This window comes from Falco biarmicus, chromosome Z (genome assembly GCF_023638135.1).
Source record: "Falco biarmicus isolate bFalBia1 chromosome Z, bFalBia1.pri, whole genome shotgun sequence".
In the NCBI taxonomy this organism is placed as follows: domain Eukaryota; kingdom Metazoa; phylum Chordata; class Aves; order Falconiformes; family Falconidae; genus Falco; species Falco biarmicus.
Window position 1 is genome coordinate 72,925,230 of NC_079311.1, and position 26,788 is coordinate 72,952,017.

Below are 26,788 nucleotides of genomic sequence, written 5' to 3' on the forward strand. Positions count from 1 at the left end.
TCAGCCTCAATACCAAGAGAATCTTAAGTTTCTCATCTTCCTTCCCCATTCTACTCCCTTTAACCCCTCACTGTCCTTTACCCCATTTCATCAAGGACTCAGGTATTTCCATATTTTAGCATCTAAACTACTTTGGTTTCTTCTCCCATTGACTTTAAACAGGACAGACATTTCTATGGTCATCACCAGACAGAAAGTATTCCAGCGGAACAGTACCAACCCCCCATCCCCCCAAGAAGTGAAAGACCCTTTTCCCAGTACCTCTTAACCCATCTACTTCCAAGCCATCCAGCCACACAGACAAGACACAGGAAGGTAGACAGAAGCTGCAACCTGCTTGAAACCCAACCCTGCTATGTCAGATCGGCTGCACATTGAAAATTGCTAATTGTGGACCACTCAGGGAAGACACCACATTGTTTTTTTATCATCCATTCACAGTGCCTAAAGGTCTTTAAACTCAAGCACCCCTCTTGATTGCAAGGACACAGGACAACAGTATAGGAGTGTGATGCAGATTATTAGCAGGAAACGTGTCCATATCTGGTGGAACCAATCTAGAGAAACAAAAGGAAAACTTAAAAAAATCAAAATCAATTTGTTACTTTACCTGAAGTAATCTCTTAATGCAATCCGGGTGGCTGTTCTTTGCTGCAAGATGTAAAGCACTGTGCCCTAGATGAATGAAACCAAAGCAAATTATTCAATCATGTCAAAGCATAGGAATAAACACTTCTATGACAAAAGCAGAATTTTGAATTATCCATCTTGTTCCTATCATGACACACAAAAAGTAGAGAGAGGATATAAAACAAATACCTACATCAAGCAGCATGTATTCACAACAGACAGTTGTTCAAGCAGTTAATACAACAATCTTAATGTCTAGCTTCATATAAAGGAATGACACAAACATGGTATCAGGCTATACCTTGGCAGAAGTAAGTCTCAGATTGTGCAGTTATGTTTTGTTTCTTAAAAAACAATTTGCCTGTATTACTCAGCCTCCCTTGCAGAGAGATGTCTGCCAAGTGTCTTCATGACTTCTCCCACTTGGCAATGTAAAAGGAACCCAGCACCAAGAGCAAAACCAGCCCCGACAAACCCCTACGTTGAATCTGTATCAGCCGCGGAGTGCTCATAGAAGAGGACTCAGAACACAGGCTGGCTTCGGTTTGCATCTTGTAGATTCCCTTTTCTGTTAATTTATTTGGCAACTGTGAGCTCATATTTATCTATGCAATACAGTGATTTACTGATTATAGATTTATGATGAAAGACTGCAGTCTCTCCTCTAGTTTCATCCTACAGAGCATTCGAAAAATTAAAGAAGCAAGATAGCAAAAGAATAAATTATCCATGTAACTATGAAAAGGAGCCAAGATATAGTACCCAATATAGACAGAGGCACTTGTGACAGTAGAATCTCACTGTAAATAATGTGACTATTACAGACAAGGCTTTCCCTAATGCATACTGGGTCAACACTCTCAGGTGACAGCAGGCAACCTCTTATTATCCAAACAACTAATAAATCCTGAGGCAAGATGAAGTATGAATTCTGAATAATAGTCTGTAACAGGTACATATATTCTCTTATCATTATATATAATCTGAACACTTCTTCCGCTATCACAGATGTTTCCTTATAGAGGCAAATAATTTCCATGTATGACAGAAATTCCTTCAGGCTGCAATTGGTGGCCAAAACAGAACCCGTGAGACTAACATTTATAGATCATTACTGAAGAGACAGAATGCTGACACCTTACTCAGGCAACTCTAGCCAGCCAGAGAAAATGCTAGGCATGGATTCCAGAGACATGTCAACTGAAATCTATTAAGAAGATTTTGGCAGTTGCGAATTCAGCTCCCATCATTCTTCTAGTGGAGTAGTAATTAAGGTACAGGACTTTTGAGGGGTGAAACAACATACTTAATAGCTCTCAGCTCTGTTTTGGCCTGTATCAGCTCTTTGCACTATATCATAACCCTGAGGAAATGTCTTACTGCAACTCCTGTACAATTAATGGGGTTAATAGCTTTGATACACATAAAAGCAACACCAAAGACCTTGATTTGACCTATAAAAAGCCTCAAATGAGGTTATCAGAAAGAGTTGGTGGAGTGGGATTTTTTTTTTTAATTTAAAAATAAATAAGATAAAAATTTAACAGCTATTTCACATCTGGATTCCACTATAAATGCTGACATTTACAGTATTAGGGCAAAAGTTTTTAAGGGCTCTAGGATCTGAATCTTATGTGCAGAAAAACAAGTATGCCTAAACCTGCAAATGTTACAACTGCTTTTCCTACACACGATGCGTGGGGAAAAGCAGTGTTGTCAAATCTGTAGCTGCACTGCGCACATCAAGAACTATATAGGCAAACTGAGTGTACTATGCTGTATGTGTAGGTTCACAGAGGCATACCTGCACCATCCTGGGCTGCCACATCTGCACCATGTGTCACCATAATCCTGAGGCACTCTGCATGCCCTTTCGTTGCCGCCAGGTGAAAACTGGAAGAAAGCATTTACATGTCACTTTCCTTTTATTAAAACCTCATTTCTCTTTCATTCACAAACCAAGTACTGGCAAGTTCTCCCCTCCCTGTCCTTAGATCTTTTGGCATCCTTCCACTGCCTCCCAAGAACACAATAGCTCTGAAAGTGAGAAGGCACATCAAAAAAATTTTTGTAGTCATACTTCTATGCCACACCTCAAATGCTGTGTTCAGTTTTGGGTCCCTCACTACAAGAAAGACATTGAGGTGCTGGAGCAGGTCCAAAGAAGGGCAGTGAATCTGGTGAAGGCTCTCGTTACAAGGATCACCTGAAGGAACTGGGGTCGTTTAGTCTGTAGAAAAGGAGGCTCAGGGGAGGACCTTATTGCTCTCTGGAGCTGCCTGAAAGGAGGTTGTAGTGAGGGGGGTGTTGGTCTCTTCTCAAGTAACAAGTAATAGGACAACAAGAAATGGCCTTAAGCTGTGCTAGGACAGGTTTAGATTGGATATTAGGAAAAATTTCTTCACTGAAAGGGTTGTCAAGCACTGGAACAAGTTTTGCTTTTCAACTCAAGCACCTGCTTGTTTGAACAGTGGGAAACTGCAGAGGTTACCAACCACACCATGGCAGGACACACTTAAGAGTATCAATTACCAAAGATATAATTACAAAACAAACCAAAGAAGTTATATTGAATTCAAGCCTTTTTACAGTTGAAGGTTCACATTTGACATCCTTGGCGTCTCAAGATTCACAGAAGCAGTCCTATATATATGCTGCTGACTTAATTTCGCTGGGAAGCAAAAATGAAGGAAAAGCTTCTGAAAACAGTTTATATCCTGCTGATGCATAGCATGCCAACATCTGCAAGCCTGAAGATACAGGCACAGTACAAGCAGACATACTGTTTCCTCACAGATCCCACCAATCAGCATGATATTGAGAGCTGTTTTCTAGTGGGAGTAATGTAAAAAAAAACTTCAAGACAAAACACTTCCAATTACTATTAAATTCTGTGTGAAAATGTGACATATCCATAGCATGCCCCAAACTAAAAAAGCCAGTGCTCCCAGAATATTTTCCAGTATCTTTTAAAGGCGATGTTAATTTTTAACATCATGCATAGCTGTGTTCAGGGGATTTTCTGCTGGAATCTAAAGGGAATGTCCAAACAATGTAGCCACACCAACTACTGTATTTAAGAATTCACATTTTGAACAACTGCTTCACTGAAAGGTCAGCCTGCAAACCAGGGATACTGGAAGTAAGGGGCAGAAATGAAACATACTTCTGGCACGTAGCATGTGAACTGCAATGCTGTGTTTCTGAAAGCTGTAGCTTCTTTGCAGCCTTCTTGAAAACTCAAGAAAAAGACCTACAGACAAGATCTGGCAACAGGCAGAGAATTAATCCGAACAAGACAGCTCCTGGAACAGAGTCCTCTATCAACTACAGCAACTACCTCACTTCCTACAGGGAGTCCTTCCACACTGGCTGCTGCTGATTGCAAATGGCAGACAAGCAGTACTTTAGCTTTGAACCATCCTCTGCAAATATAAAAATATCCTGTGTGCTCATCCTTATGCTTACTACTACCATAAATAAACTGAAGAGTTAACACTGCCAAGAGCATAAAAAGCACTGCTGCTTGGCTGTTCTCTAGTCCTTCAGAATCAAAGCTTCATGTACTTGGTGACCAATGCAAAGTTGTGTAAACATTCTTCTTCAGAAGAATAGGTTTCTCAGGCTCTGGAAAAATGGTTGGGGGAGGGACACAAAAGGAATCTGACAAATTCCAACACCTCTAATTTAGCTGGCACAACATACCAGTGAATACTGAAGTGCGTTCAGATACATTTGTGTAGACACACAATACAATCAAAGTCACTTAAATATTAGGAAGGCTGTGAAGAATGCACTTGGCTCACTTACATTTGACAACATTCGTAAGAACAATAAATACCTGAATAATAATAACTTGCCTAAACCTGGGACACTGAGGTTTTATGGACAGACCATGTGGGATGGTGCCAAATGCATCATGAATATGCAAGCGCAAAAGAAGTTTTATTTAAGTAAAATCAGACTACAAAGGAAGTAACAGAAAGAAGCAAAACTTAACCCCTTTCAGGCTATGGATCTATGAACACATAATTCCCACCAAGGCAAACAATTCCCATGGCAGTTCTCAACAAGTTGTCACACACACAGATGCTTTGTTTCATGCATCCAAAAATATTTTCAAGAAAGGCTTGATTAAAAATATTTTTTCTCCCAAATTGATGTGATGAAATAGACATCATCTTAAGCAGTATAGGTGGTGTGAAAGATTAGAGAACATGTATGAAGGATGTAAAGACCTAATGAGAACAAAAATATAGAAGCTATGTGGAGAGTCCCATGAAAAGAGAGGATGATAAATTTTAACTCTCACTCATTTATGCAGTGACCTAAGCCTAATAGCGCTGGGCTGCTACAGCTCCCTCCCCTCCCAATGTCCTTGTACTGCTACCATCCCTCACAGAACCCTGCAGTGAGACCTTTTTTCTTAATCATCTAAAAGCAGTTGTGAGGGGAATGGGGGACGTGGTTAGTTAGCTCCTGGTTTAGTAGACTGAACTGATTTACCAGGAAATCAACCCTGCTCAAGACAGAGGAAATAACTCTAGACTGGGATGAACCTATCACAGTCATATTTAAGTCAGAGTGTTTACAGAGCGCTGGGCAAAACCTTCTCTTTGACAAGTAATTCTAACTGGTTTTAAAGTTAATAGCCCCTGCTTAAAAAAAAAAAAAAACCAAAAAAAAACACCCAACACAAAAAAACCCACAACCAAAACAAAAACACAAAACAAAAAACCCAACACCAAACCAACAAAGAAAAACAAGAAAAAAAACCACCAAAAAACCCCAAGCAAAACCTGAACACTTTAGTAATAGATACTGAGGGGTCCTATATAGTAAGGAAGGCTCTTGAAACAAAGAAGCCTATAGAAATTCATTTCAGTACAGAATAATTCTTTACAAGCTACATAAAATTTCCTAAAATATTTGAGGCAAAAGCTGAAGGTTTCCAAACACCGGAGTTCTCATCATCTGGAAGCCTTATGCAGTGGTGCATTTTACTTGCATCTTTCACGAATAAACTTCCCTTCATATGAAAGCAAACAACTTACCCTCCCGCTTCCTGGTTGTGCAATGACTTAGGCAAACAAAAACAAACATGTAATGCTTGACTTGGGAGAAAGGGCCACAGTGAGAGTTAGATTCTCATTCAGCCTAAAATCTCGTTACACAGAATCACAGAAGATCTCAGGTTAGAAGGGACCCATAAGCATCACCAAGTCCCTGCTCCTTGCAGGACTGCCTAATACTAAACCAAACATCAGCACATTCCCTACCGTCCTGAGTACCACGTAGAGCCACACTTGACACCACCCCTGGCACTCACTTGAGACGGATTTCTTTTATTGCTGTAAAACATTTCTATTCTTCCTGAGGGGCAGAATGGTCTTTTATTGTTGTTTCCAGACCTTTCAGTGCAGCAGAGGAGCAGCTACCCTTCCCAGTGGTTTTCTCATTGGATCCAGAAATGAAGCAAATCAGTATTCAAGACCCACTTCTGCAGCAGCTGATAAAGATCAATTGGTTGACACTGCTTTTTTCTACTGGGAATGTACACATCTCGTAACTACTCAGCCCTTAACAAGATAAAGTAAAAATTTATGCTGTTTGGGAGGAACACAAAGCTGGAGTAAACAAGACTTGAGAATAAGAGTGAATACACAGCAACATTTCATCAGATTCAGGGTCAACTGGAGAACAGCTACAAGACCACCACCTCCAAGTCCTGTCAGGACCTAAAATTTCCTGACTAGCAACGTTACACAAATAACATTTTAAAATACACCGAGAGCGTGACGCTTTTTATGAATGCTTGGTGACTGAACAGAGTGGACAGTTGCGTATGACTTTCCTGTGTTAGTTTTAAATAGCAGATTTGTTACAGATAGAAGAAAGCACTTACAACTGTCCTAAACTAGCCCATTCCTTATTCAGGACAAAGGACCACATTTTGGTTATAAAGTCAAGGTAGCAAGGGAATGGAGACTTATTTGATCAATGTCTGACAGACTGAGCACAAGAGTTCAGGTAAAGCCAGTCTCTGCTAAAAAGGTGAGAATGAGCATTTCCAGAAATTATTTAAATGCCGGACAGTCTAACTCAAACAGAAAAAGTCTGTGATTTTTACTAGTTAGGTCACGTAAAACATTTCTTTACAAATAATTTACAAAATCCATCCACATGTAGAGATTAGACTTGTAAAAATAGAGCTAACTGAGCTAATTGAGCCTTCTAAGGTGGTGTTAGTTTTAAGACATGGGTCTGCCATATCCAGGCTCTCTGGATACACATTAACCATTTGTACAGCTACATCCTGCAAAACTAAGCACAATCCTCTTACTGAAAGTTATTTTGACAGCTGGCTTAAAACAACTGGGTGGTCCATGTATCTACGGAAAATACCACAAAAGTAGAGTGGAACATGATAAAATAAGAAAAAATAAATATGAAGTCTTAATTTCAGACAGTAACCTTCCAACTAGGAAATTTTCAGATGTGAAAAAAACCCCAAAACCATAACAGAAAAATTAACAACCAACCAAGGGGTTGTTATCTCTGTTTGGCAAGGTCACGCTCCAGAAGTTTTTCTGGGGTGGAATTAGCAGACTTTCTCCAGGGCCTGTAAGCAGTCCAACAAATTACTTACCAAAATCCAAAGCGAGTAAGGAACATGGCTGAATTACAGATGCTAAGTGAATATTGTATTTGCTGTTTTCTATTACGACTAACATGAAACAAAGTCAAACTTACATACAAGCATATAATACTATTGTTCTCTGCCATTTTAATCTGAGTGCTCTGAAAATATTTTAAGTGCAAGAATGTTTGAAATACACTATGAACCGACATACACTCACTGTCAAGGTTTGAGTGAAAACATCCCTCCTCAAGGCAGATCACTCTTCTTCATTTTCTGATGTACATCAACTCTTTGTTGCCTTTTAAAAAGTCTGATTTGTCTGCCAACAGCTTGATGATTTATAGTTTACCAACCAATATCCTGACACAAACAAACAAGATGGATAAAATAAAGACAAAGAACTGCTCGGGGCCTTTGTAATGCCGACTAATATATATATATATAAACAAGACATTCAAATTTTGCTGCTACCAGATCTGACAGACAAGCGATTTTGCCAGCTATCGCAGTCAGAAAGAGACCCATTGATAACCTGGCTGATCTTCTGCACTGACTTCAGCTTTTACACTTTAGCTTTATATCTAGCTTACAGTGTCTGTTAACCCTCAAAGCCTCAGTTCCCCCTTCAACAACAGCAAAAATAAATACATTAGATAGTATCTGGCTTTTGAATGTTTTCCACCACACGTTGAGTGGCACAAGTGCTAGAGTGCCCGAGACCTGAACTGGAGGAGAAAGGGCCGTGAGTACCACTACAGCAGCACATTCTGTGTGTGAAGGAAGTGCCCACTGTCACTCGGGAAGAAATCCAGTGTGGCCTCCCCTCCCATGTAGCATCATGCCCAGTAATTACAAAATAATACAGTTTACTTTTCTGTGAATGGCTTGAGATTTTATTCCTGTAAAAACAATGATGAGAATAAGTCTTTTAAACACATTTTTGGCAGATCCTGAATCTAATTCAAAGAAATATTATCACCTTCAGATTTAAAGACTGGGGAAGTTCCAGAAACTGGTCCTGAAACTGGAGGTGTTTTCTGCCTTCCTCTGCCAACCCAGATGCGGCTTTCAGCAAAGTAGTAACTAACTGTTCCAGCAAGCTCAGCACATGCCTGGTTCTTGTTCCAGCATGTGTAAGTAGGTACCTACGTGGCTGGTGAGCTGATACAGGGAACACGAGTTGAATACCAACGTTGCCTCCTACTGTTTCATCACACAGTCACAGGTGCATGCACCCTGTCAGTGCAAAGGAAGGAATGAGACATAGAATTTCACCGTAAACCTAAAAACTAAGATTGAACCCTAGTGCTTCCCTGCGAAAGCCACAGAATATTTATCTTTTCCTGACTGCATTAAGAGATAGTCACTCATCTGAGACAATACACATCTCAGGAACAGCCATTTTATTAAGAAAGAACCATCCAGATGTTTGGCAAATCAGACTGCCTTAAAGGAAAAATCAGACATCTACAGGTACCACTATCAATACTTACTAGTTCTTTAGGGTTTTATTATTTTTTAAAACAAATAAAAGTCATAGCTTTGCACTGCACCCATTTCATCTCCCCTTAAGAGTAAATGTAATAAATGTGATCCTGTCACACAAATGCATGCAGCCACAATACTGCAAAAATCAGCTTAGAAAAAACAGTTACATAAAGTATATTTTGTTTTCAAGCCAGAGCTTGCACCATTACAAATGGACAAAGTTAAGTATTCCCAGCTTTAAGACATTCAGTCAATGAGTTCATACTAGTATCTTCTGGAGTTTAGGCAGGTTAATATTTTAAAAAGTTGACACAGGCAGGCACGGATTTACTAGGAGCTGTGGGAGACCTCCCCCTCTGCCCTCCCTAGCACCAGCCCTGCAAAGAAGGGTGCACTCAGCCTATGTTCTCCTATCTTCTATTTAAATATGAGATGGCATCTGCCCTCCCCCAATACACACAAAAACCTCCGCCAAAAAACCCTATGTGCCCCTTCTGTGTTAGCATATATTCTGGAACAGTTTTGTTTGTTTGTTTGTTTTTAAAAACAACAAAAACAAACAAACAAACAGAAGAAAAAAGAACACCACCCCCAAAATCATCCCACCACCCTCCAAAAAATACTCAAAACAAAAACACCTACCAAAAAAACCTCAAATGCAGTTTTTATATAAAGTTTCAGGCTTTCCCTTATAGCACAAAAAGTCTTGTTTCAATCATACACACCTCAAGGTACAGGACATTAATAAAAGGCAAGCCTGCTCAACCAGCTGTTTTCTTAATAGGAAAGGAGCAATTGCATCATGCAACACAGGAGCTGGCAAGCTACAGACTCCTGACTTTAGCCTTCAAACTAAGCAAAAATACCTACCCTGTTGCTCTTCAGAGAGACTTCTGGGATCCCCAGCAGCTTTATATTTTTCATTCTCAGGTTGTGTTCCAGCAGTTCCATTTTCATACACAGTTTTCTTTGGCAAACACTTACCACATTAACCCTAACTTCCATTTCAAGTCTGAAACATATAGACTTTTTTTTCCATGTACTGTTAATTGTAAACATAAGTGTTCACAATTTAGATTTATCATGTGAAGTTTCCTGCAGAATGTCCATTTTTTAAGTCCCTCAGTAACTAACGTCAGCAAATTGCAACAATGATTCTGCCAGGGGCAAGCTTCAGTGCACTCCTAGATCTTGACAAAAAGTCTGAAGTTTTGAAATACTACTGTTATTTTTTGTGTTGTAGGCTAGTAAAATGGACAAAAGTACAACAAAAAACAAAGTCTCAAAAAGCTTAAAGAGCCTAGAAATGACAGCAGTGTCGCCTGTGCCTCTAAAGCCAAGTTCAGAAGGATGGAGGAAGACAGAGGAGTAAGGAAGATTCCCTCTGCCAGTTTCTTTAAAAACACATCCCACATCTAAAGCCCAAAGGGGTGCACAGTTAGCTTCTCAACATATATGCCACTCTTTAGCATAGGGTGAAATCCCCAAGGACACCATGGATGTGCCCAGATAACTTTCTTCCTGAGCTATGTAAAATCTGCTAGCCATCTTCTGAGCTCTCTTACAAGGCAAGAACAGAGTGCAAAGTTAAAATTAAGACCAACAGTAAGAGCAATGCCTAGTATCTGCCTTGACCTTCATCCTCCCACATGACCCCCTTGCTATCGCTGCTTATGGGCCACCAAATGCTAATAACCACCTCGGTACCTGAAAAGGCATGGAATTAGAGCAAGGAAATCCCAAATCATGTTAGCATAACAAGAGGCCAGGAAAAAGATGGAAGGCTGAGAACAACTGAGTAAAAGTTAATCTAAGGAAAATATTTTTGTTGCATGAAAATCCAGCAAGGATTAAGAACTGCATATAGTGCTCCAAGAACCACAGAGTATGGGTATCCTTGTGCGACATGAGGGACACCATCAAAAGCATAGCTTGAGGTTATATGCTGTTTTTGAAGTTTCTGTGCCTTTTCCTCTTAAAATACTTCACCTCTTCAGATTTGAAGCAGAGCTATTTGTATTTTTTTATTATTAAACTGTATAAAGTAAACTTCTCTTACTACAGAGGGGAATTGCAAACCAAGTGCAGTAATATGTACTTACGGTGATTAATCTACTAGTAACACATTCTTCAGAGACCTTAGAGGTTAAGATGACCTCTTAACATTTGTTTTTATAGACTCTTTAAACAATTATGGCAATGTATTTTTATTTTGCATTTCAGAATAGATGTAATACTAAATCTATTAGAAGTCCACATTTCTGAAGAGGACTAGGGACTGGAACACAGACGCATGCAGGAAAAGGCAAATTCAGAGTTTTCCTACATTTTGCAGTTAGTACTTCCCTAACACAAAATGCATCTGTAAAGCAGGCAGCAGAAAATGCAGAGTGATATATGTAAGCCCAATAAATAAGCAGCCACCAGCATAGTCTATTGTCTGAGACCTCATTTTGAAGCTAAAAAAATAAACTAACTAGTTGCTGTAATTAAAATCTACACATACAGCTCATTTGGTTGCCTAAGTCTTTGAAAAACATGTAAAACAACCGCAGCCCATTATGTAGATATAAATCAGAAAAACAACTGCAGCCTTAGCCCTGTCCCCTCCAGCCGTAGAAAGCCTGGTTCTGGCCCAACCCATGAGAGACATGCTACCCTTGCGCTCCCCTGCCAGCTCACGTAAAATGAGAGCCAGGAGCAGCCACAGCATTCCTCATGCGTAAGTGGGGCAGTAGAGGTCCTGCCTCCATCAGAGCCGAAATGCAGCTGTTTCAAGCCAGGCATATGAAAACTTCCAGCCATCCTGGTTATGCTCTGATCCAAGCAACTGACAAACTTCTCGAAATATGGCCAGGTCTGGTAAAATCTGGTTATTTGGCAACTCTGTGAATGGAGCTGCTTTACAGGGAATTCCGGCTGCTGCGTGATGCTGCATTACAGGTTTGGCCAATCCTGCCCATGAGCAGGAGCAGAACAGGGGGCTTGCAGGATATCCAAACGTGTACAGGGGCCCTTCGGAAGATGACTTGCCTTTTCTAAAATGACAGTCCTACTAATAGATAATGAAATGCAGCAGTTTATTAGGAACAGCCATCCTATCAGCCTGCATGAACAAAACAAGTATAAAACAGAAGACACAAGATGGGTCCCAGAAATTATAGCTAGAGTTCAGAGGAAACAGTCTATCACCTGCAGGAAGTCCTGTACATGTAAGATGTAAAACCCATTGGGAAGTTTCTTGGTGCTCAAAGTACTTTATGGGAAACAGGGAGTTTGTTCTTTAAATAAGTGGAATTTGTTTGGCTTATAATATAAGAAATCACTAAAGAAAGAAAGTTAAAAGCTTCAGCTTTTCAGAAGGGAAGCTTAAGATCTTTGTAATTGAAATCAAACTAAAGAACGTTAATTTTTGTCTGTTCTGAAGATGGCCTCCAGTTTTTTTAATAATATAAATGTATAAAAATATGACAAATTCTTATTAAATATTACTTTAAAAATGCATATGACAGAACCTGAATGCTGTTGATTTCAAGTCCTGTCAAAAGTATAGTTAAGGCCTAAACACTGGATCATGAAGTCTCCAAGTCTAAATCAGGGGTCATATACTCAAAACCATCCAAAATTATCTAACACATTTTCAGTCAAGAGCCTGGAACAAACCATTAATATGAATTCCACCCCGTGGATCTCATTTAAAAGCCCACGATAAACAATACAATAATGTTTGTATGAAATGTAGATTTTTTCATGTATTGTCAAATTATAAAATCCAAGTTAAGTGCTGCTCCTCTGTTATGGAGGTAAGAGCATTTCCTCTCACTGTACATTAACAATTGACTTATAATGAACATAATGGAAAGTTAATTAGTCCAATTTGGTATCCTGGCAGGGAACAGCTTTGCTCAACCACGCTGTCCTGGTTTCAACCGAGACAGAGTTTATTTTCTTCTTAGTAGCTGGTACACTGTCGTTTGGATTTGGTGTGAGAATAACACTGATCACACACTGATGTTTTCAGTTGTTGCTAAGTAGCGCTTACTCTAAATCAAGCACTTTTCAGTTTTCCATGCTCTGCCAGGGAGCAGGTGTGGAAGAAGCCGGGAGGGAGCACAGCAGAACAGCCGACCCAAACTATTCCACACCACAGAACGTCATGCTCAGTGTATAAACTGGGGGGGAGCTGGCTGGGAGCTGCCGATCGCTGCTCGGGGACTGCCTGGGCATCAGTCAGCGGGTGGTGAGCAACTGCATCGCGCATTGCTTGGGTTTTTCATTCCTTTCTCTCTCCTTTCCATTACAATTGTTGTTGGTTTTGTTGTGGTTATAGTTACGTTTTACTTTATTTCAATTATTAAGTTGTTGTTACACCAACCCACGCGTTTTACCTTTTTCCAGTTCTCCTCCCCATCCCCCCAGCGGGGGTTAAACTATGACACATGCCTGGGCGTTTCATTAACATTTCTAACTGTTAGTCTAAAGTAGAAAGCCATTTTTCAAGAAACTTAGTATCGACATCTTTATTTAATTATATTCATAACAATGAAGCACGAGAGAGGGGGAGCAAAAAAGAACAATCAGGATTTGAATGTGAAAAGAACTTCAGGAGAGTTCTGGAGAGATAAAAGCTTTTACACCCCAAATCTCCCATGGAAACAAACTTTACAGGAAATTTTGAATAAGAACCAGATTTCAGCCATCTGTTGGCTAGAGATAAAACACAGTTGAAGATTACTGTAGTCTTCCTTATTTTGTCCATGCTCTGAAACCTAGACATTTTTGTGACCGTCTGGACCATCACAAATTAAATATTGTGATAAAAGTAAATTAAAAAATATTCTGTCAGGGATCATATCAGGCCACTGGAACAACAACAAACTCCATTCATTCCTGGAGAGGTGACAATCCTCAGGCACTAGAGACCCTTCTTGCAGCACCTGCCCTGGTACAATTTTCAAAAGATCCTTTCAAAAGGTAGTATGCTCTTCTACTGAAGTGTGTAGGCAATTCTAAGATATGACACAGACTCTACAAAAGAAATCTTCTAGAACATCATGTTAGACTGAGTACCTTTGACACATGCACAAGAAAATAGAGACTGTCTGAATTTCAAAGGTCTCCTAGAGGATTTATAGCAATTTGTAATCAAGTAAGGGAGGATAACACAATTCTTCATTTCATAGGCACTGGGCTCAATGACTTCTCCGATTTTGAAGATCAGCTGTCTAAACCATTTTCTGTGGGTTTTTTTCTTCATCTAAAAGAGTATTAACAACTGCAGTAAGTCTGTATTCTTCCAGCAGCTTCCTTTAAGATAAATATTATTACACACAAGGAAAGACTCTCTCAAAGGTAATTAAAACCTGATTTACTTTTTGAACAGTGATGTCCTTCATGCCACCTACCCCACCTCCTTATACAATAGGATCCAAAAGAAAGAAAAGAAAAATGAATACTATGTACATGATAAATATAAAGGATTTGGGGTTGGAATATGCTCCAAAAATTTATTTTTCATTCAGCAGCCAAAGCATGAACATTCTGGTTCAAACAAAAATTTCTACTAACTGCTATTGACAATAGTTTTGTAAGAGTCCTTAAAGAGTAAATTTGTGGAGGTTTCTAAAGCTTTTTTGTACCATTGTCAGACTCACTTTATTGAACAGCTGATTCAATTGTAGTTAAAAAAAATTACAGACACCTATTGTTTCATTTAACAGCCATAAGCATTTAATTCTAGTTCAGTACCTTGCAGAAACATGCAAACACGGCAGTGATGGACTGGCACACAGACAAAATAACTTTAGGACAAGGAAGTGCTGCCATTTATACACTGAATCCTTTCAAAAATTCTTTCCCTGTGCCCCCAACTTCAATAATAGCAGCTGCTTCTTTAAATAACAGCCCACTTGCTCTTGTGGAAAGTGCAGTACATGAAAGGATCCTATCCTCTCCTGAAAAGGCTTTCTTTGAAAATCCCTTTTTTGTTAGTTTAAGTAAGATCTAAATGATCAAATTCCAAACTGGAAAGCACTGTTTTGTTGTTTAAGGAACCTGGGGAAAAAAAACCCAAAATAAAACAAACAAAAAAACCTATCTGGCAGAATAAGACTACAATGGCAGAGTCAGATTTCCAGATAGGTTCTGTTACAAGTGTGCTTGGCAATAGTCTGTGCTGTGTAAGTGGGGACAACAATGGGGTTGTGTCAACTTATGCCAGAGGTGGATTTGCTCCATGGCCTTAAAATTGATTGTTTATAGAAAGGACTAAGTCAGAGGTAGGGCGGTAGTGTGGAAAGTCAGGCAAGTCTTAAAAAACTCATTTCATTACTCTGGCAATATTTTTTAATAACTTTTTTACAGAAGTACTGCTAGAGAGTTGAAGCTCCTGGTAAAAATCTGCAAATATTACCCGTAAGAAATTTACTGGTACCTAGACCTCATTAATTTAAGCATCTCTATTTTACTGCATGTCAGCAAGCTACAAAGAAAAGAACTGATAGGATGAAGCAAAGTAGGACACAGGTGAAACATAGATGGTTACGTCCAAGACTGAACGAGAGCTGAAGCGCATTGTAGCAGGACTCAGGAGAATGATGCATACAGTACTCAACAAGACCAGTAGAGAAAATGCTGGGTTCTGGTCTCTGTTTCTCTCAGTTCAAGCATTTTATATTAAGAAGCTATTTCATTATAAAGCAAAAACTTAGAGGCATCCCTTCTAAGCATGAAAAATCTGAGTCCTTTCCACCTTCTGTTTAAAATAATGTACTATTACTGGACTTCAAATAAAGATCTGGGCAGTATCAGTAATTTTGTTTGTAGGGTTATTAACAAAAAGAATGAAAAGGAAAAGATCTGAAAAAAAACATATCACACCTTAAGGGAACAGACAATGACAGACCTAACAAACCTGTATTGCAACATGTAATTGTTTCTCTTTTTTTGCTTTCAAGCACATTCCAAAGTTTTTAATCACATTATGCACATTGTTATATAATTGAATCCACCACGTTCTTCTGGTTAGTCACCTTCAGCCAAATTAGCAAACAAATACATCAATAAATACTCCCAGGGATCAATAGACCACTCATCTAAAGAGCTCCCTTCCTACATAACACTGCAGACCACTTTCTAAAACGTAACCAATGAAATCTGAGCACCATCATGGCCAGCTGTCCCCAAAAGACCTCTCTGGATTGCAATTTCCCAGCACTAGAGTCTCAGATGAGGTAGCTGACAAACTAGCACCATGCTTCTGTGGGACACTAACAGACCTCAGGGCTGGGCTGCAGCATGGTCTATGCCTCTAAGCACAGCTTCCGAGATAGGTCAGAACAGTTATGTTAGGCACCCAGAATCACTGTGCAGGAATGAAGTCCTGGCATCACACTGCACGCACACAAGAAAAATGTCTACTTATATAGAAGTGGTGGTTGTACTTCATTTCTCACACATTAAAAAAAAAAGAAGACTCCGAAGTGGGAAAAACACAAACAAGACACTGCCCATCATTAATAAGCCATACTGGAGATCTGAGTCATGCTAAGTCTTTGGTAGCTATGCCTCTCCAGATCAGTGTCATTGTTTCCACCTGTCAGTCTCTATCTTTCAAAATTGAGACAGATACAATAACCCGAGCACCTTTGCTAAGTATCCCAAAGCACTGAAAACAGAATGAAAGTTGATACACTGTATTCTGTACTACAGCAATAGTAGTTTTCATCATTCTCTCTCAAGCTTTCTTTTAAACCAGTACACAGCAATAACTAAAAAAAAGTAAACAATAATTAAGTGAGCATATGGAACAAGCAGAAGCAGAGATCTCCATAGCACTGAAACATTTGTTCCAAGCTGTGCTGGTTTTGGCTAGGGTAGAGCTAATTTTCTTCATAGTAGCTGGTATGGGGCTGTGTTCAGGATTTGTGCTGACAACAGTGTTGGCAACACAGGGATGTTTTAGTTCCTGCTAAGCAGTGCTTACACAGAGTCAAGGCTTTTTCTGCCTCTCGTATCACTCTACCAGCGAGCAGTCTGGGGGCACACAAGAAGCTTGGAGAGGACACAGCAGGGACAGCTGACCCCAACTGACCACAAAGATATTCCAGACCATATGACCTCATGCTCAGCATATAAAGCTGGGGGAAAAAGAACAAAGGGGGGACTCTGAACCTCTAGTATTTGTCTTCCCAAGTAACCATTACGCATGATGGAGCCCTGCTTTCCTGGAGATGGCTGAACACCTGCCTGCCGATGGGAAACGGTGAATGGATTCCTTGCTTTGCTTTGTTTGCATGTGTGGCTTTTGCTTTACCTATTAAACTGTCTTTCTCTCAATCCATGAGTTTTGTCACTGTTACTCTTCCAATCTTTTCCCCCATCCCACCACACGGTATGAGTGAGCTGCTGTGTGCTTCTTAGTTGCTGGCTGGGGTTAAACCACAACACAAGCAATTAAAAGAAGTACTTCTGTCTGCATTATTGGTTACAGCATCATTGATATAAATACATGGTCACTGAGTTACTTGTAGTTGCAAATAAGGGGGGGCAGGGGGAAGGGGAATTTTGTCATGTATCCTTGTAAAGCTGAAAATCGTTGCACCAGATCCCTACAGTTACAACAATCATATGTTAAGAGGCTTGTATGTACTCACTGATCATAATTTCAGTCTTGGTTGGCTCTCTAGGAAAATCCATAGTATCAAATGATATATGAAATTTGCAAACTAGGTGTTACACTGGATACAGTGCAGCTTAAGAATCTAGCTCTTAAGTTATAATGACTGTAAACATAGCTGTAATTCAGAAGATTCAATGGAAGTCATGCTTTGATTATGAGAAAGAAAAACATGCCTATGCAACTTAATTTTAAAATTAAAAACATATTAAACTGTGGAGAAAGCCCACTTGAAGTAATTAGAGGACCTGGACTTCTGCAGTAAGAAGTTGCAGGTCATTATGAGTCACTGCTATCATTCAGTTCTCTCAGATGCAGATCAGATACAGAGCAGACGAGGGAAACTGAAACAGACCAAGCAAGGAGCAGAGTGTGACTCAATAAACATAACACAGAAGTAATTAATTAGAAATTACTATTTGGTATAAACTGTCTTGTGCTGCCTCTTCCAAGACTACAAACTGTTTTCCTTTCTCCCCATCTATCCAGATTTTTATGAAAGCTTTGGTTCTGTCACAAGATGCGTATTTCTCATTTATCCGTTGAATCACCTTTCTATACCACGAGAAAGAAATTTTAAGGACAGCAGTCTCTTCACTGTAATTTTCTTACTGGAATCTCTTATCTTCCACAATTCAGAATGTTCAAAGGAGAACAAGAGAAAGAATAGAAGAAAATGCTGTACATGTAATATATTGGAGACTGCAAAAGGAATCTCGTTCACACAAAACTTTCATTGCCAAACTTCAATCAAAACAAGGAACAGTTGCACAAATCACTAACATCTGCAAGGTTTTAAAACTCGGTTACCATAGTTTCAGTTCAAACTAACCCATTAGAAAGAAGATTTATCTTAATTTCTATGTCATTAAACTGATGACTATGGGAAAAATAGCCCCAGAGATTCATGTTTTTTGGAGTGTGCAATCTGTAGAGTGTCATGAAATTCCCAGAGTCTCAAAACACCCTGTCCTAAAATGGGTACCCCAATCTACCCAGCAAGGGTAACTTCAAGTTACCTCAATGGATTTGTGATCCTGAAATTGCATTTTAAATGTAGAATTACAAATATGGACTACGTTAACGGAGCTTTCTGGAATGTACTGTGCTTCAGATGAAAAAGAAAACTTCATTTTCAGGATGCCCTCTGGCTCTTAAGTCATGTAAGTAGCATACACATTCAAGGCTGTTTTTTCCTCTCCTTGTGCTTAAATCACAAGTTTAAGTTGGACTTACGCAGTTTTGCCCTCACTATCTTGTTTGGTGGCACTGGCTCCCTTTTTACCCAGCAATGAAGCCACTTTCTCAAGATCGCCATTCTCCACTGCCTGCAGCAGCCGATCATCATTCTTATTCCACTCATTGGTCTGGAGTAAAAGAAAAAGAAGGGAGAAATAACATTAATATCAGCACTGTGTGCAGGCTCTCCTCAATGATCCTGCACACATTTATCACCATTGAAAGCTGAAACAAAAGCCCATCCCAAAGAAATGGTACACAGAAAGCTGCATAAAAGTAATTTGCAAGCTGTGCAGCACAGGTTCCCAAGGGCTTAATGGCTCAAGCCAGGGGATAAGCAATCACTGAACATGATGTCTAACACGGAAACTCTGTAAAGTAATGCAGTAAAAAAAAATCTGTTTGTTCTTACTGTATATAAAAGTTATCCTTCCTTTGTCTCATCCTGGTTTCTATTTTGGAGCTGCACTGGCCCCATGGGACCTTTGTCACATACATCATGTAGATAAGCAATGAGGTGTCTCAGCTGATTTACACCCCACCCTAACAACAGAGGCCAGCCAAAACTTTCCATATTTCAGGCTTTTCCCAGCTTCCACTTTGTAGAGAGTAACAGGTTAAAAGATTGCCTTTTGCAGGTGGTAACTAGCTTTACTGAGCTTTTAACCCCTACATTTTTCTTTAAAACAAACAAATCAACGACTCATAGATGGCACATCCCTAATTTAAATATTTCCAAACTTAATCCACTACATCTTGTTGCTCCTTCTCATCAGCTGAATCATGGAAAGGACATTACTTCCTAATGTGTTGATTCTCCATTCTCCTCTGAATTGTCAGGACATGGCCTATTTCCTCTACCAGTCCTCCAAGGTGCACCTAGCAAGATACTAAGAAAACAGAGGGCAGTGAACTCTCTGCATCCCATCTGATCACAGTAAAACAAGCTCTTGAAAAGGTGTGGAAGTTGCATCCGTGTCTTCTAGTAAGGACTAACAACAGGGTTCAGTTTTCAGTAAGAGCAATCTAGCGCAATTAAAAGCTGCGTTTGGATTAGTGTTAGCACCCTGCTACACTCAGGTAAGTTATCTTCAACAGACTATGGCTTTCTCTTTGACATCAGGCAGCTCATCTCCAGCATGACTGCCTTCATTAGCACCCAAATTCTATACAACTTTCAGAATATCTAAATACATAGTAATAAGCTCCTTGAGAAATACCCAACTTAAAAGAACAAAACCCAAACAACATCAAAAAAACCACTTTGTCCTGATGCTCTATACAGATGTTTTTGCCCCCAGCTGAACAAAAAATTCTACACTTCTCTGTCTGGACTTGTGAGGAGAAGTGTATGAAGTGCATGCAGATAGGAACTAGCTTCACAGTCTGTGCACACCTTGAAAACCAGAACAGGAGGAAAGTGTTCCAGATTACTAGTTATTTAAAAAAAAACAAATAAAAAAACATCAGGGAGACTGCAGTCTGAGCAGGAGAGCAGACAGGAGTTGAAGGAACACCACCTGGAACCAAGAGTATGAACGGTAGCTCTGCCAAAGGAAATGGCATGCAGAAGACAAAGAGCAATCGTAGTCTGTTATGGCAGTGGTATGACTGATGGGTAAATGCACATTAAGCAGGTTATATTCTTTATTCTTATAGCACTGGAACAAACCTCAGTAGACTCTATAGCATTACCTACATCAGAGAAAAAAATAAAAATAATTTCCTAGCAGTATTTAGACTCCATGACAGCAAGTGGCCAGCCAAGCAGCAGGCTCCACCTGAAATGAAACTCGTTACATGGTCTTCTTTCAGGGAATTTCATGCTTTAAAGGCAGCCTATTATTAAAAACATACTTTTAATTAATTTAATAATTAAAAGCAGTTTTAAAAATTAACTAATAATTAAAAATCGTATCTTTCTTGTAAATAAAACCCTTTACAGTTAACACTGTTTGTTTGACAGCATATAATGCCGTCTGTTTTGGAGTTTGTCCTGTTTTCTGTTTTTTATTATTCAGTCACGTAAAATATTTAAATATAGGATATTTGATAAATTACATTAACCCACAAATCACCAAGATGACTGTAAAGCATGGGTAGTACCTCACTCCTGCACTTTGGGTTTTTTTGTGTTTTGGTTTTTTTAAATCTCGGAAAAGAAATGAGAGGGCAGGTAACATGCTAATCTACAAACACCACACACACACCCCTAACCCAATACTAATGCATACTTTGAAAAAGAAATGCAACACCTAATTTAAGATTTTCTTATGACCTGAAATAACCAGTTTGCTTCTGAAACATGAAGTAGAATAAGCCACAAGAAAATGTTAACATCAAGGCCTTCTGAAAATGCTTGGCAGAACAGGTTTCAGAAGAGCATTCAGATTTGTAGTACAAAAACAACTATGTCTTCAAGAAGCATTTTCATGAATATTCCTTCAATATTCAGCCATTAAATTGAAACATTACTGACATATAATCCAATATCCAGTATTCTGGTATAAGCAAGCAAGCACACTAATGCCAACTCCCAAATTTAAGAAAGAACTGAGATCAAGAGTCAATTTCCCCTTTGAGAAGCTGCTGTGATAAGGATATCCCTGTCTATTATTACATTACCATTAACATCCCACACCCAAGAGAAACTAACACAGCTCGGTCCAAAATTACTCCTCAGTGTTTACCTAGTGTTGAAGCTGCACCTAGAAGACAGAGAGATAATGAATGGGGAGGCCTGGAGTGTTCTGAAAGTGAATGTGATGTTGCAGAATGATGCCATGTCTATGTTAGAAGCAAAACATTTTATGACATATGGTATTAGTCTGTTACATGAACAGAAAGTGTAATGAATCTTTAGTGTAATTATAAACCATATCCTTAACCCCCCACACCCCTCCATTCACCCACACACACTTAAAGAAAGATTTAACAATGCCTCACTTAAAAATTTTCTTCCTACTTAACTGTACAGCTAAACAAATTCCCTCATATTTAAGAACTAAACAGAACTGAACTTGGACAAACTGTTAAGGAGTGCAGTCTGTCACAGGGACCCTGAAAACACTCAGTTTTATCAGATTCATCTCAGTGTCAAGGAAAGCCTGTCAGTGTACATTTCCTTATTTTTCAGACAAAGCTGGTAATTCTTTTTCCTGCTTAGTGGAAAGTGGTAGAGGCTGAACACTAGATCTGTATTTGGTAGTAATTTTAGACCCCTGATTTTAGTTCTATATCTAATTAGTGCGTCTTCTTCTAAGTGCTGTGACTGAGAGTTACTAAAGCAATGACAGAGATTGCCACATACCTAATCTACTTACATTACTTCTTCCAATTGCATGTTTTCAAATTTCCTTACTGACGCTATAACATCTTTAAGACCACTGTATCAGCAATTTTGTTTTGCTCTTGGAAAACAAAATGATACAGTTTCCCCTCATCACTGTGCAGCAGTTATACTCATTTATAAACTAAAATTGCTGTGTTCTACGTAAGGTGCTTAAAAGCCATCATTCTATATTGCCCATCTAAAAGTAATGGATCTTTGCATTAAAGCAATACAAATTCCACTCTAGGGCACCAATAAACATGTCATTACTGTAGCTGAAATGTCGATTTTATATTCAAGCTGTCTCAAAATTATACATATTTAACTATAATGCAAGTTATGTAAATCTATTTATAGACCTAATTTTATTTTCAAAATGAAATTAGGGATATATCTGTCCACACAGAAAAGAAACAACTATCAGGCATCAATGTCTGGTCAAGTATTCCTCTGACAGTGGGTAAGAAAAAAACAGGTCAATCCTGTGTTCAAAACAGCAGCATTGCACAATGCATTCCAGAAGTTAAAGGTACAGCTAATGTAACAAATGGCATGCAGTGGCCTCTCAAAAACATCCATTCCAAAAGGGAACCGTAGCCCTACCAACCATCTTCTTCAGGAAAAAAAAAAAATCTAGAAGGAGCGAGAATACCACCCACAAAGACACTGTGCCCAGGACTTGGCAAGCAAGTAGGAGGCATTTAAGTCAGTAGGGCTCTCACAGTGCCTCATGTATTCAAGTACAGCACAGCCACCAAGCACATCAGAAAATGCAGACCTCTGAACAGAGGCAGCGATTATTGCATTACTTATAATTTCTGAATCCCCTGTAGTATGAGCCTGGTTTTTACCCCACAAGTCACACTTATCATCAACTATCCACCAAAGACTTGGGTGGTAACCTCTGGTGGGATAATGCAAACCATGAGCACTCCCAGCTACAGTTAATACTGTTCAGTGTAAAAAATACCTTGAACTGGCGTTTATCATACAATACCAGCATTTGTTTCTCCTGGAAAGCATGCACATGAAAGATGCTCTCTTCTGCCAAGAGTATTGGAAGGACTGAGATGGCCAGCATAACTGGAGATCTTAACTTCATAAACCTGCTGCATCAAGCTTCCTTCACCACAACCCCACAAACCATCCCAATCCACTTATCCAGGCTGCGCAAACATTTCTCTAAGGCCCCTTCTTCAGCTCCCCCAATGCCACATCCTGCTGCCTCTATCACAATGTTCCTCAGCACTTCCCACCCCCCCAAGCTTTTATCTACATGCACTGTCTCAACTTTCAAGTTACATCCAAGTAGCATGGCACCATCCACCAAATACCCCTTGGGAAGTTTCAGTCCTGTTACTACCACTCTTTCAAGTAATATAAATGAATGTTTCCTTTTATGTCAGAGACGCCTAGACATGTAACATCCTGAGCAAACCCATGTAGGGCACATCAAACCGAAGGTTGACACAGAGTAGTAGCAGGGTCTTCAGGAAAATTATAGAATCATTTAGGTTGGAAAAGACCTTCAAGATCATCAAGTCCAACCATTAATCCAGGACTGCCAAGTCTACCACTAAACCATGTCTCATAAGCACCACATCTATGCGTTCTTTAAATGCTTCCAGGGATGGCAATTCCACCACCTCCCTGGGCAGCCTGTTCCAATGCTTTGCCACCCCTTCAGTGAATAAGTTTTTCCTAATACCCAGTTTTTAAAAAACATTTGCATACTGTTCAATTTAGGTAGCAATAACAGGCATATTGAATGAAGAGACAGAATAAAATTGATCGAAGCACAGGAAGTGCAAGTTTTTGGATAAAAGAAGGCATTTTTAGTCATGCCTAAAAATAGTCATTCTTTTCCTATTAACAGTAGCATAGTTAGGCAGGAGATCAGATAATCCACCATCCCTAATAAATCCTAACCGCTACGATCACCTGCAATACTGAAGCAAGAAAACACAAATACAACACAATGACAGTTGAAATGATGGTAAACCAAAATCCAAACACCTCATTGCAGAGCTGGGTTAAAATTTCTGATTGAAATTTAACATTCATCTCAATCATGTTCCTTAATCTTAATTTTAAATTTTCAGATAAGAAGCTGTGCTATATGGCCTCACTCAGAAACATCTCTCTGGCAACAGTTATGTGTTTTCTGTATTTAGGAAGCTGAGAAAGAAGCTGGCAGGAAAGCTAGCCATGCTTAGAATGGAAAACCACTCCTGCACAGGGCACTGTCTGGTCAAGGTTAACGAAGTGAGGCTGAGGGCAGGACAGAACTGATTGACTCAATTTACACCATCAGTTATGATTGGTGTTTAAAAAGGGCATGATACTCAAGCCAAATGCAGAGTGCTCACAACACCTTCAATAATCACCATCAAGATAGGCTGAACTCTCAAAACTGCAGCTCCATCAGCCACAGACACACACTCGGCAGCAGTTACTGGCAGTTAACTGTACTGACAGTTGACTGTGTCTCCGCCAAGCTTCCTCTACGCACAGGTTATTTCCTCTGAAAACCAAGAGATAGTTCTATGGTTGCAAGATATTAACAAGGTATAGTTACCATACTCTTGGGGCTGAAACTGCTCAGTGTAGTGACAAGCTGACACACTGTTTTGAGTCCAAAGAGAAACCTTCATCTCAAAGCTTATTTTTTATAGTTAAAGCTTGTACTACGTATTTTACACATAATTTTCCATCACAAAGTGAACATCTTCCTTTTTACAAGAGATGCTCAAGAATTGAAAACTATGTTTCAAAAACGTACCCATTCTTTTTCATCAACACACCAGGATCTTAAGCTCAGTTGCCTTCAAGATTACCAGTAAATGTCATGCAAGAAATAACATGTTAGAGGTGATAGTTCTACTTAGCACTTGTACACAGTGTTTTCCATGTGCAAAGACCTGAGCAAATATTAACAGGACAACAACTTTGTTCCTTTATCTTTGGCATGCAGCCTACGGGAGATGATTTAAGTGACCTTGCATTGTTGCAAACCTACTGGAGACTGAGTTATGTTATCACCACTGAAATCAGAACTGCAGGGAAGCTGAGTAACAAATTGAAATTCCTGATAATTTCAAACTCAGCAACTCACTGTCTGAAAAGGAAAGGAATACTTAAAGACTGGCGTCACGAACAATCACATGGCAAAGACACTGAACATCACAAGGTCATCCACAAAAGTCCACATGTGCTGGACTTCCCAAGAGTGTCTTAAAAAGTAGAACAATCCTATTGTAGGGAGAGCATTCACTAGACAAAACATCCCGCAAAGTTAAAACAACAAAACAACAGACAATGGCTTTTCTCAAAAGAATGGCTTATCTTGAAACATTATAACCTAGGAGTCACTGGTATGTGAGTAAGCAGCCTACACCTCTCCCTGCCCTCCACCCCTGATTTAGAGACTGTATTTCCCAGTAGCAAACTTGCGTGGTGGGAATGGAAATCTTCCTTGCAGAGGGGCAGGATGTTGTTGGGTTTATCAGAAACAGTTTACCCTAGTCTGTGGCAGCAGCTCCTAGGACTTCAGAGCTCAGCAGATGCCAGCAGATGCTGCCTTCCAGGCCCCTTTCAACTGCTGTAGCTCCAGCTCTTTCTTGAAGTCTGCCGGTAGTGTGTATATAGCACCAGTGGCAATGCAAGCTTACCTCTATTGCACCACACTCCACGGAGGCAGCACCCTTAAGGCCATACCAAAAGATGCTATGTTCATTAACTTTACCACAGAAGTCTTGACCTCTAATTAAGTTGTCAAAAACACAAAGCATGACAATGGGCTTGAAAGTAATTAATAGTGATATTATCTAAATGTCACTAACTGCTGCAACAGAAATAACCTTTTCCAGCTTCACTTGGCCACGCATGTTCCCTATGTTAGGTGACTGGTGGCTAACAATATTAATTATGCTTACATAACAAGACAAAACGTTTGCAGCTCACAGAGCTTACACATGCATTTCTTTAAAGGTGGAAACAGCAGCAACAATGCAAATAACATTTTACAAACAGAAGTGTTAGTCTGTTGCCACCCTCTTGCTTCTTGAGCTACTGTGCCAGGCTTGGGGTAACTGTCCACACAAAGTGCGTGAGGTCTGTTTGACACTGGAGACTGTATTTGTGTCAGATCATGAATTCCATTTGAACCACAGAAAAAAAAGCACCACGGGGAAGACAGGAAGCAGTTGAAGTGAATGAACAAGGAACGATAACAAAAGACTAATGGTAGATTGTCAGTAAACCTTGATAATTACCCATTCACTGGGTAGCTTCTGTAGATAAAGAAGTGATTATTATCCAAGCAAACCATTTTTTCATGCTGAACCCCAGAATAATGCAACTGAACAGCAAGTCACTCAGCAGGGTGCTTCTATCAGCCAGGGAGGCTGCCCAGAAACTTTCCTAGCAAAAGGGGACTACAAGCTGTGAAATGAAAGAGTCTTTCACCAGCAGAGAAGGGAAAAGATGACCTGACTGAAATGGTCATCTGAGACTCCAAGCTGGGGGTGGTGAGGGTTGTAAAAAATAGTTAGGGTGGTCTTCGCTTAAATAACAACTGGAATTTGCAGCAGGCTGTGAACTGTGCTCCAAGAACAATTAAGAGGGAAAAGGAAATGGAAAGAAACACACTTACGACTTCGCTGTTTTGCAGAGATACTTGTTTCTTGTTTATTTTGGGGTTTTTTGGTAGGTTTTTTGGGGAGTTGTTCGGTTTGTTGTTTTGGTTTTTTCTGTGTGGGTTGGGAGGCACAGAGCTCAC

At 39.6% G+C, this 26,788-nt stretch overlaps 1 protein-coding gene across 8 annotated transcripts in view; it reads right to left on the reverse strand.

Annotated features, from left to right (window-relative positions):
* RAI14 (retinoic acid induced 14) overlaps positions 1–26,788 on the reverse strand; it is an 87,294-nt gene that overhangs the window by 17,066 nt on the left and 43,440 nt on the right. For 4 of the 8 annotated variants that reach the window (XM_056324773.1, XM_056324774.1, XM_056324775.1 and 1 more), the window contains 3 exons: positions 18,675–18,805; positions 2,435–2,523; positions 611–675 (listed from right to left, as the gene is read on the reverse strand). In XM_056324773.1, the coding sequence (XP_056180748.1) occupies positions 611–675; positions 2,435–2,523; positions 18,675–18,805 (285 nt within the window). Of the gene's footprint in view, positions 1–610; positions 676–2,434; positions 2,524–18,674; positions 18,806–22,978; positions 23,110–26,788 lie in introns of those variants that run through there. The other 4 variants (XM_056324772.1, XM_056324769.1, XM_056324770.1 and 1 more) reach the window with 3 other exon arrangements.